Raw genomic sequence first — 12500 nt, 5'->3', positions numbered from 1 at the left:
TCTTCCTTCCTTCCTTGTTCAGGCCGTATCTCTCGTTTCTTCCTTCCTTCATTTTCCTTCCTTCCTTCCTTCCTTCAGCCATTCCCTCCTTCCTCCCTTCTTTCCTCCTTTTATCCTTTATTTCCAAACTTTCCCTAATTCATCCTCTTCCTTCCATCGTCTCTCCCTCCCGCGCTCCCTCCTCCCCTCCCTCAAGCCTTTCTTTCCTCCCTCTTTCCCTCCCTCCCTCCTCCTGGAACCCAAGCAAGCCAGATTTTTCAATTTCCCGTAAGCGATTGGTGCCGGGGCGACGGAAGGAATGGAGGGATTTGGAGGAGGGACAATCAGCAGGTATTGGCAAGGCTGTAATCGCCCTAGTGAGAGAGAGAGAGAGAGGGGGGGGGAGGGGGCGTGATTTTCAGGATTGGTGTAAAGTGAGTATCGTAGAAAAATTCCTGTGTGTGTGTGTGTGTGTGTGTGTGTGTGTGTGTGTGTGAGAGAGAGAGAGAGAGAGAGAGAGAGAGGGAGAGAGAGGAGGGGAGGGTTGATTGTGACGATGAGCGTTACAGTTAATATAGACTGGTGAAAAAATGTGTGTTTAATAGGTGTGTGTGTGTGTGTGTGTGTGTGTGTGTGTGTGTGTGTGTGTGTGTGTGTGTGTGTGTGTGTGTGTGTGTGTGTGTGTGTGTGCAGTTGCGTTTGCGTGCGAAAGTTTAATGGAAGGAAGAGCGAGATGTTCATAAGGGACAATTCGCCGCTATTGGCGAGCTGGTAATCGCCCATGTTGCACGGATCAGATGAGAGAGAGAGAGAGAGAGAGAGACTTCGTTTTGCGTGTGAGATTGGGTGTGAGAGTTGAAGAGACTGTCCAGATGCATATTTGAGTGCGTTTTATGTCTACGAATGCATGTCTGTCAAAAACTGTATGGCTTTGCGTGTGATTGAGTGCGAGTTTCGAGCGTGTGTGTGTGTGTGTGTGTGTGTGTGTGTGTGTGTGTGTGTGTGTGAGTGTGTGTACCGTTATAATTAATCACAATATCAGTATGTGGTATAATGAAGTCATTTGCATAATTCACTGAACTGTGAAATGAAAATAAAATGTTGTTAATAGAGTGCATGGTTGAGGGCGTGTGAGTGCGTGTGCGTGCGTGAGTGAATGCTTGTGGAGAGGGAGTGAGTGACTGGGTGCGTGTGCGTGAGTGCGTGAGTGAATGCATGTGGAATGGAGTGAGTGCTTGTGGATGTATGTGTGTGTGTGTGTGTGTGTGTGTGTGTGTGAGTGTGACTGGGTGCATGTGAGCGAGGGAATGCGTGCTCGAATGCGTGTGAGAGCGCCTGATCGAACACGCGTGAGAGGGAGTGCGTGATTGAGATAGAGAGCGTGACTGAGTGCGTGATTGAGTGCGTTTGCGAGAGGGAAGTCCGGGTTGATGGGCGAATGGATTTATGGGCCATTTCACTGTTCCTGCTTCTGTTTGCCGACTCACTCCATTTACTACACTAGAAAATAGGATTAGCAAGTGTGTGTGTGTGTGTGTGTGTGTGTGTGTGTGTGTGTGTGTGTGTGTGTGTGTGTGTGTGTGTGTGTGTGTGAGTGTGTCTCCGAACTTGTAAAGAATTTTTCGAGAGAGAATGGGAGGGGGGATTAGAATCAGAGGGAGGGAGAGAGAGAGAGAGATGCGTGCGTGTATTATTGTGTGTGTTTGCGTGTGTGAGTGTGCGTGTACGTGCCTTACCTACAACCCCCTCCCCCCCGTGACCCTACCCGGATCGATGGCTGTGTGTGACTGTTGAACAATGAGAGCAGTTACGTTAGACTCCCCTTGTAGGCCCTTCCCTACCCTATCCTACCCTGCCTTATGCTACCCTGCCTTATCCTGCCCTGCCCTTCCCTGCCCTGCCCTGCCTTGCCTTGCCTTGCCTTGCCTTGCCTTGCCTGCCCTGCCCTGCCCTACCCTATCCTACCCTGCCTTACCTTGTCCTACCCTAGTACCCTATGCTACCCTGCCTTACCTTGTCCTACCCTAGTACCCTATCCTACCCTGCCTTACCTTGTCCTACCCTAGTACCCTATCCTACCCTGCCTTACCTTGTCCTACCCTAGTACCCTATCCTACCCTGCCTTACCTTGTCCTACCCTAGTACCCTGTCCTACCCTGCCTTATTTTGTCCACCCCAACCCTACCCTACCCTACCCCGCCTTATTTTGTCCACCCCCACCCTACCCTACCCTACCTTAGTTTGTCCATCCTTGCCCTACCCTACCCTACCTTAGTTTGTCCATCCCTACCCTACCCTACCCTACGCTACCCTACCCTACCCTACCCTACCCTACCCTACCCTACCCTACCCTACTACTCCACATCCTGCCCTCCCCTGCCCTGCCCTACGCTATCCTACCCTGCACTATGCATGTCACGCCATCGGTCCTCTATTGATTGGGGCCAGGCAGAGAGAGAGAGAGAGAGGGAGAGAGAGAGAGAGAGAGAGAAGTAAAGGGATTTAAGACAGACATACAGACAGACGGACAGGCAGGCAGAGATAAGGGAAGATGAGAAATGATGAAAGGCTGCGAGAATGAGAGTGGAGAGACTGAAAGCTGAAAGCACTGGTAACGAAGGAGAGAGAATGAGGAGAGCTGGTTAAAATGGAGAGAGAGAGAGAGAGAGAGAGAGAGAGAGAGAGAGAGAGAGCAAAGAAAATAAGGAAATAGATGCAAATATAAGGCAGAGAAAAATGAAGGTACAATCTTAGTGTTACTGTGTTGCATGAATGTACAAACCACGCAGCCCTTTTCCTCCTTACTAGGTGATTCGGCCTTTATATTAATAGATAGGGCTCTAAAGGTACCAGGAAGGCGAACGGAATGGCTCTCCCCGGCCCTCCATACCCTCCGACAAACCTGGGTACAGGATATTAGCACGAAACAGCACCTTTCAGGAATTATAAAACTTGTTGAAAATTTGACACTATTGTACTTTTAAAATTTTCAGTCTTCATAAGTTGTACCTATAAGAAAAGAAAATGAATTGTTGATCATTTACCTCTATCTTACGTAGGCAAAGTTTAAGCGTTATTAATACACAATGCCGTTTTTAATCATGCACCTGCACGTCTGAGTTAACTCGTTGGCCTCTTGCTTAATGGAGTCGACTCTTTGGAAGGAAAAACAAGGCGTGTCCGTAGCCGGGGGAGGGTAAAATGAAGCCCCCCACCTCCAGCATTTTTTTTACTTTTTTCTTTTGCAGAGGATGACACAGAAGAGTGAAAAACAAATTAAGTAAAAAAAACATGAAGAGATTGTTGTATATGACCTACCGAAAATAACTAAGGAATTATATTTGTCCCATTAACTTGTGACTCCCTCAAGTTACAGAATGTGGAATGGATTGGTTTGATATGAGTGTGTTATTTGCGTTATAGAGCGACTGTAAGGTTAAAAGGATGTTGACGGTATAATACAGAATTTAATTGCATGAATACTGTAGGAGCAATTTCACCTCGATCTCAGAATGTAATAGACTCTGAAACCACACAAAGTCTCCTGGGAAGACAATCAACAGATGGGTTTTAATCTAGTTATTCCCTTTAGATCTCCATCCCCCCCACCCCCCATGCCTTGCCTACCCCCCATTCCACCCCGACCCCACACCTACCTACCTTTCCACTCCCTCTACCCCTCCCTGACCCTCCACCTTAACTCGAGCCCCTCCCAGTCACCTCTCACCTCCAACCCCCATGTCCTTCCTACCTCCCCCCATTCCACCCCCACCCCATCCCTTCCTACCTTTCCTTTCCCTCTACCCCTCCCTAACCCTCCACCTTAACTCGAACCCCTCCCAATCCCCCCTCACCTCCAACCCCCATGTCCTCCCTACCCCCCATTCCACTCCATACCACCCCTACCTACCTCTCCACTCCCTCTACCTCTCCATAACCCTCCACCTTTACATGAACACCTCTCAGTTCCCCCTCATCTCCAACCCCCCATGTCCTCCCTACCCCCCATTCCACTCCATGCAACCCCTACTTACCTCTCCACTCCCTCTCACCCCACCCTAACCCTCCCCTCTTACTCTTCAACCCTCTCTCTACAACTCCACCCCCTCATCACCTATCCCATCACCTTTCCTCCTACCTTCCCTTGTTTCCTCATCAGCAGTTAGGTCATAACGAAAATAGACATAGATCAGCATTTTATAGATTAACTTCCCTCCCGCACCCTTGTGAAAAATTGAGTTAGACAGAGAGACAAATGAACAGACAGTCAGATCGAAAGACAGACAGACAGACAGACAGACCGTGAGGCTGAGCCATTAGGTAGGTGCATTGTTTCGTAGATTTGGTATAGATGAGAGAGAGAGGGGGGGGGAATAATTGCCACTGAGCCGGAAGAACTGCCTAGACAGCGCAATAAGTCGACATAGAGCTGCGCATAATAATACTAGAGTCTCAATTAAAGAAAGAGAGAGAGAGAGAGAGAGAGACAGAGAGAGAGAGAGAGAGAGAGAGAACGTATAGGCCGACTGTAATGAAGAAATGAACACAGACGTAATTTTGTGACATGAGAAGGGGAACCTAAAATTTTTCGTTCACACACTCTTCCCATTAGAGAGAGAGAGAGAGAGAGAGAGAGAGAGAGAGAGAGAGAGAGAGAGAGAGAGAGAGAGAGAGAGGGGCACTAAAATAATTTCGCGTCTCCAATCTATACCGAGGACATTGAGTGAAAAATGAGGCTATCAGAAGAAAATGGCAAAAATGAATGGTTGAGAAAAATGGAATTACACGCATATCAGGCCGGTGGCAGACGAGGGGAGAGGGAGGGAGGGAGCGGAGGGGAGGGGAGGGGAGCAGAAAGTAGAAGGAAGAGAGAGAGAGAGAGAGAGAGAGAGAGGGGGAAGGAAAGATGAGGGAGGAGAAAGAAAGAGGGGGGAAAAGGAAGGATAGGAGAGTAGAAGGAAAGAGAGAGGGAGAGGAGAAGGAAAGATGAGGGAGGAGAAAGAAAAAGAGAGAGGGCAGAACGGTGGATGAGGGAGGGGAAGGAAAGCGAGTGGAATAGAGAAGGAAAGGATAGTGAGTGAAAAGAGGGAGGGGAAATGGAGGGTAGTAGAAGAGGGGAAGAAGGAAGGAAAAATGAGGGAGGAAGAGGTAAGGAGGAGAGAAGAGGGAAAGGGGGGTTAGGAGACAAGAGGGGAAAGGAAAGGAGGGGTAGTGGAAGGGAAGGAGAGGGAGGGAGAGAAGAAGGTAGCGGTGAAGGGAGAAAGTGGAGAAATGAGGGGAAATAAAGGAAAGAGGGAGAGAATGGAAGGGAAAAGAGAAGTGAGGGAAGAGAGAGAGGGGAGTCATAGAGCTGCATGCGTATCAGAGCGGAAACAGACGAGGGGAGGGGAGGGGAGGGAAGGGGAGAGAGAAAGAGGGGAAGGGAAGGGGAGGAAATGTGGAGGAGTATACAGAGAGAGAGAGAGAGAGAGAGAGAGAGAGAGAGAGGAGAAAAGAAGAAAGGGAGAGAAGGAGAAGGAAGAAAATGAGGAGGAGGGGAGAACAAAATGGGGTGTGTGAGAGAGGGATGGAAGAAATGAGGGAGAAGGGAAGCAGAGAAATGAGGAAGTGAGAGAGAGAGAGAGAGAGAGAGAGAGTGAGGGGGGGGGGAAGGCTGTGGTATTTCAGGCATAGAGAGAGCGCGCAGAAGAGAGAAGGGAAGGGAGGGGGAAAATGGGTAAGAGACAAGAGGGTGAGGGAAGGGAGTGAAAGGGAGGAGGGAAGGAAGAAAGAAAAGAGTGTCGGGAAAAGAGGGGTAAGAAGGAGGAGAGCGAGAGAGAGAGAGAGGGGGGGGGGAAACACGCTATCAGAGGCGCCGGATGAAGTGAGGCAGATAAGAGAAATGAATAAAAATGATACACAGTCCACTCAGAATAATTTCACAGCGAGCTTCTCCGCTGCGTCCTCATTTACTTATTTATTTTTTTGCCTGTCTTGTTGCTGCTATACTCTTTTCACTTTGACTTGGCTTAAAATTTCCACATGTTCATTCTGAATATCGAGTTGTAACAGTGGTTTAGCTAGATTATTGTGCTAGTCACGGAGAAGTGCTGTCAATAGTATGAAAATCAGTATCATCGTAACAATAGATTGCCACTAGAATATGGTATCAGTCACGAAGAGTTGCTTTGAATAGGATGTGGAGCAGTAACATTGTCTTTCTGCCATTGAGCTGTGTAAAATAAGTTTCAAAAGAATGATAATCGAGGCCAGGTTAATATAAAATCGCTGTAGTAAATATTGATAGATTGCTTTTATAGCCTGCTCACTCTCAGCTGAATAAAATCGTCTGGCATAGCTGGAAATAAACCACTAGAGTTGTTCCCACCATGAACAGGTCAACAGAAATCCACCCCACTCAATTATCTTACATTCGCAACACCCCCTTTTAGCTCGAAAATGATTATAGAAAAATAACATCAGAACGCTTTTACAACGAGCTTCTGCAGCGATATCAAGGGCCTTCTTATTTTTCATGCCTGCAGATATTTTCAGTTTCGTTTGGCAACGATTTCTCTATTTTTATTTTTAATTCGTGTCCCTCTTATCTCTAAAATGGATGAATAAAATTAATGGAGAATTTTACAGCATGACTGAAACGGTATCAGATGTATTCATGCGTTTATGTAAAGTTTCCGGATTTATTTTTTATTTTCTATATTGGCCACCTTTAACTCGAAAATGAGTATAGAAAATAAAGATGAGAACAGTTTTACACAGACGATCTATAGTGAAGCAGTGGTGGAATTAGTTGTCCCTTTAGCTTTGAGTGATGAGTAATTAAACTGAGGAAACATTATGAAGTGTCAAGGATAGTTTGTTTCACGTGCTTACGAAATCTTAGGAAAAGTAATAGTTCCCTAACTGTATTTATTCATTTATTTTTATTTATGTTTTGGGGCAAAATACGGACATATTTTCGATTCTCTCTCTCTCTCTCTCTCTCTCTCTCTCTCTCTCTCTCTCTCTCTCTCTCTCTCTCTCTCTCTCTCTCTCTCTCTCTCTCTCTCTCTCTCTCTCAGCCTAAGAAGACGTTTGGTATTGAAGAGGTTTAGAAGCTGTGGAGGCATCTTAAGTAAATAAAATCGTCCGTCAATAGCAGGATTAGAAAGCACTCAGAAAGGGCATACCTCCGCCATCACCACTAAAATTTAAGACTGACTGATGTAATTTTTGTTTTCCCTCCAGACGAGTACTTTTACGGTCTCACATGGCCAGTCATTTAAGTCTACGGTCTGATTCTGCGCTGTTACTGAATATCCAGAATCCCTTCTAGTGTATCGCCAAATGTGTTTCAGAACTTCGTGGGAATTGTACGTGTATTACCTGGCAGTGTAGGCGATCCTAAGTGTAACAGGAACATCCCATCCCATCCCATCGCACCCCATCCCATCCCATCCCATCCCATTACCGAGAGTACCTTCACGTTGCACAGGAGCAGTACCGGCACTTCAGTACTTTTTATACTCTTCATCCTTTCCGGTCAATCTTTTATCTCGAATATGAGTATAGACTGAGAAAAAGTGAGAGCAGTTCCAGGAAAAACAATTCTAGTTCTCTCCTACTTTTTTATTTCTGTGTCAGTACCTTCCTCTGTTAATGTTATGAGTCCATTTTATTTTTCTGTTTTCGTCCTCTTGTGACACCTTGCACTCCTGTTATGATATCGGAAAACCGTGCCTCGTTCTTGCACCAATTCGTTTGAAATGGCACGTCTGTGACACGTATTTTTTTTACTTCATATACAATGTGAGTTTTAGTGGGTTCGGTTATTGTTCATGGCTCCATTTCGTGTAGCGCGAACTTGTGTGTGTGTGTGTGTGTGTGTATGTGTGTGTGTGTGTGTGTGTGTGTGTGTGTGTGTGTGTGTGTGTGTGTGTGTGTGTGTGTGTGTGTGTGAGGATTTTTTTTTTTACAGCTTAACTCGAAGAGAAGTATGAGATAAAATCTCTCATACTAAATTCGTTTCTTCCTTCATATCACCATGTGTTAGTACAGAAAAAGCCGTCTCTCTTCCGAAAGCTCAGTTCTTCCTCCTTGCTTCCATTTATGATAGCCTACGTTGTTCTCACAAATATATATATATATATATATATATATATATATATATATATATATATAGATAGATAGATAGATAGAAAGATAGATAGATAGATATATTTGCTGAGACTTCACTTCACCGTGAAGATATGTATGCAAACTAACCGAAGGCGTACGTGGTATCCATATTGAAGTGAAGTCTCTGCAAATATGGATACCACGTACACCTTCGGTTTGTTTGCATACATATCTTCACGGTGAAGTCTCTGCAAATTTGGATACCACGTACACCTTCGGTTAGTTTGTATATACTATATATATATATATATATATATATATATATATATATATATATATATATATATATATATATATATATATATAATATCCTTCCGTGGTATTGCTGATACTACCCTGCAATGAAGGACGATATATATATATATATATATATATATATATATATAATCTCCTTCCGTGGTATTGCTGATACTACCCTGCAATGAAGGACGGGTATGGTACCTGTCCTGCCAACGTTATTTTTTTTACCAGCATTTCCTCTTGACAACTGTAACTCGCAAATGACTACAGAGATAGATAGACAGACAGTAACAGACAGATACAGGCAGATAGACAGACGCAGCCGCTTACCGTCTTATTGCCGATGCTCTTGACCCTGCAGTTGAGTACGGCAGTGGTGCCTAGTCTAGCGGTCACATTGCCTGACTCCTGGTAGTCAAAGTAGGGGGTGTCGGGGTGGTGAAAGAAGGCGCCCTCGGCCTCCTGCCCGTGGATGATGTTGCGCTGGACCCTATGCCCGCCCACGCCGGCCACACACACGCCTGTTGGGTGGGAGGAAGAGAGTGATACTGAAACAGATTATGACAGTGGAAGAGAATATGGAGGTTGTGTGTGTGTGTGTGTGTGTGTGTGTGAGAGAGAGAGAGAGAGAGAGAGAGAGAGAGAGAGAGAGAGAGTGAGTCTGACTGTGTGGGTTGCAGAGGCCGCAAGAAAGAGGAGTGAATGGGAGTGAGATTGAGGGCGAGAGAAACAAGGAGTGAAAGAGATGGAGAGGGAGAGAGACAGTGAGTGGGAGAGATAAATTGAGAGGGAGTGGTAAGAATGGCGCTAGGAAAATCAGTGAGGGATTTGGAGGGGGGAAAAGCGAGGTGGTGTGGGTGTGATGGAAAGAGAGAGTGAGAGAGAGAATATATTGAAGATGAACTGTAAAATTAAATGAAAAGTCATAAATTATCCATGGATGGGAATTGAAATATACCATGCGAATCAAGTTGCTTTTTTTTTTATTATTATTCTTTCCATTTCAGACGATTTACATATTTTTCTGCTTAATCGCAAATTTTCGAAATGAGGGGGGATTGTTGTAAGCTCCATTAACTCTGGCTAAAAATTTCCTGTAATAAAAAAAAATCGTATGGAAATAGTAGGAATAAAATATCATTGTCTTTAAGAAGTTATACAAAAGACTGAGGAACTAATGGAATCCTGAAAGAAAATTGTGTTAAAATCTGATATAGAAAACAGGGAAGCAAAAAGATGGAAAACAAGGATAAAATGGATAGAGATAACTTTAAATTCCACAAGAAGGATGTTGCAGGATAGAGAGAGAGAGAGAGAGAGAGAGAGAGAGAGAACATAATCAAAGCAGAAGAAGTGTTGAAACTGAATATAGAAAAAGGTAAAATACAAGTCAGAAAATGGGATGCTAGCTTTAATAAGAGATACGGGTAACTCTAAAGAAATTCCAGGAACGGAATTCCAGAGAAAGAGGTTAATTGAGACATACGTTCAACCTGGGCTTCCTGCTTTTTTCTTTAATTTTCTTTAATTTACTCTCTGGCCTCCTTTCTTAACGTCTCTAATTTTCTTCGTTTTAAGTGATCATTTTAATTAGCTCTACTCAGTCTCTCTCTCTCTCTCTCTCTCTCTCTCTCTCTCTCTCTCTCTCTCTCTCTCTCTCTCTCTCTCTCTCTCTCTCTCTCTCCAAAATGTATTTCAGAAAACAGCAGAGATAGAGGATCACAGTATGAGAGAGAGAGAGAGAGAGAGAAGAAAAGTTTAGACAGCTCACAGGAGGGGATGTAGTATAGGGTTCGAGCCTGTGGCATGGCATAGGTAAGGGGATGTCTGATAAAAAGTACAATATTGGAATTTGTGGGGTAATAAAGGAAAAAAAGAAAATTGTCCAAGAGTCTGTACATGTCCGTTGTCATGCTCTTATTTATTGTTTTTCTTGTTGGAAGAATCTGCTTTCGCCTTATTGTTTTTTATGTACTCTTCCCTGTTCTTTTCTTCCTTTTCCTTCTTCTCTCTTTCTTAATATATTGAATCAGCTCTTCTTTTTGTTTCTTCTGATATCTCTTCGCTCCTCGTCCTCTTTCTCCTCTTCCTCTCGTTCTCGTTTTGCATCTCTTCCTCTCTTTCTCATGTTGCTCCTCCTCCTCCTCCTCCTCCTTTTCCACTTTCTCTTCCTCTCTCTCATTTTGCTCCTTCTCTTCCACATCCCTCTCCTATCCTCTCCTCTCTGCTAATCTCTCTCATTCCGTTTAACTCCATTAAGCCTGCAGCCTCCTCCTTCCCTTCATTCCATTAGCCTCGTTTCACCCCCATTCACCCCATCACTCACCCTATTGACCCTATGAATGGGTCACGGCATTGTAGGAGGGTATTTGTGTTAAATGCAGCTTGTATCTCTATTAATAAGTTGCAAAGAGACGAGCTGAAAAGAGAAATAAAATGCCTAGGGATTCTGAATTAGTCTTGTGTGAACTGTCTGATGGTGATATAAGCATACACTAACATATAAACACACACACACACACACACACACACACACACACACACACACACACACACACACACACACACACACACACACACACACACACACACACACACACACACACACACACACCTCTTCACTTTCCCTTCCCGACAGACCCATCAATTTCCATTTTCTCTTCTCTTTTCGCCTTCTCCCTCTCCTCCTTCCTCTCTCTTACCCAGTCCTTTTATAGTTTCTTCACAGACCCTCCCAATCTTCATTCTTCTTCCTTCCCTCACTTTACCCTTTTCCTTGTCCTCCTCCTTTCTCCTACTCTCTCCCTCCCTCCCTTTTCTCTTTTCACACACTCCCTTTCTCCTCCTTCTCCCAATTTCATCTTTAATTTCCTTTTCGTCTCATCCACATATTCTCTTCCTTTCTTCTCGGTCCTTTTCCTCCCCACCTTTTCCCTCCTAACCTTCTTTTCTTTTTCGCTATGTCTTTTCTCTCCCCCATTGACCTAGCCCTTTCTCCTCCTCTCCCCTTCCCACCCCCTTTTCTCTCACTTTCTTCCCACCTACTGTCTTTTCCTTACCTGCCTATCAATTTTCCTTTTCACTTTTCGCTTCCTCCCTTTCTCCTCTCCACTCTTCTTCCCTTCTTTCTCACACACTCCTGTCACTCACTCTCCACTCCCCACTCTCCCTTTGCCTTCCTTTCTTCTCCCCACTCGCCTTTTCCCTCCCTCTCTTCTCCCCACTCCCCTCTTCCCTTCCTCTCTACTCCCCACTCATCACTCATTCCCTTCCTCCCACAATCCTCGTTCCCGTAGTCTATCCACACTCTTCCTTTATCCTCCTCGCCCCTCTCTTCTTCCCTCCCTCTCCTCTCCCCACTCTCCCTCTCGTCTCCCCATCACCCTTCCATTTACCCACCAAACCCTCCCAATTGATTTCCGAAAACAGGAGACAAATTTGTTTCCTCATACCTGATAATTTTCACTCCAATTTACACACACCCTAAATTAAGGACATTCATTTTCTTTACGGATGTCCTTTTTACGGACGGAATATTTATGGGTGGATCTTTTACGGACGGATTTTTTAACGGACAGAGTTTACGGACGGATTTTGTAACGATCACTTTATGGACGAATTTTTTTATGGACAGTCTTTACGGACGGATTTTTTAACGGACACTTTACCGGCGGATTTTTTTACGGGCATTTTACGGACGGATTTTTCTACGGACACTTTTCGGACGGACTTTTTTACGGACGGGTTTTCTTACGGACGGACTTTTTTACGGATAGACCTTTTTACGGATGGAATTTTTTACGGACGGACATTTTTACGGACGGACTTTTTTTCGGAAGGACTTTTTTTACGGAAGGACTTTTTTCGGACGGACATTTTTACGGACACTTTTTTTCTACTGACGGACTTTTTTACGGACCTACTTTTTTACGGACGGACTTTTTTTACGGATGGACTTTTTTACGGATGGACTTTTTACTGATAGACTTTTTACGGAGTGGGTTAGAGGGATTGTAAAGTTCGGACGAGCGTGAGGGAGTTCGTAGGGTGCGGACGGAAAGTTTCTTAGGTGTTTCCGTAATTTAGGGTGAGAGGGTATTTTTGGTGTGTGTGTGTGTGTGTGT

At 44.7% G+C, this 12500-nt stretch overlaps 1 protein-coding gene across 1 annotated transcript in view; it reads right to left on the bottom strand.

The window, feature by feature from the left end:
- The window catches only part of LOC145404633 (limbic system-associated membrane protein-like), a 246638-nt gene that overhangs the window by 118085 nt on the left and 116053 nt on the right, over positions 1-12500 (bottom strand). The window contains exon 2 of the mRNA XM_080276154.1: positions 8707-8897. Within this exon, the coding sequence (XP_080132280.1) occupies positions 8707-8897 (191 nt within the window). The remainder of the gene's footprint in view (positions 1-8706; positions 8898-12500) is intronic.

This window comes from Coenobita brevimanus, chromosome 64, assembly GCF_032717465.1.
Source record: "Coenobita brevimanus isolate Jiangsu-jjx chromosome 64, ASM3271746v2, whole genome shotgun sequence".
Taxonomy (NCBI): Eukaryota; Metazoa; Arthropoda; class Malacostraca; order Decapoda; family Coenobitidae; genus Coenobita; species Coenobita brevimanus.
This window is presented reverse-complemented; position numbering and strand designations above follow the sequence as displayed.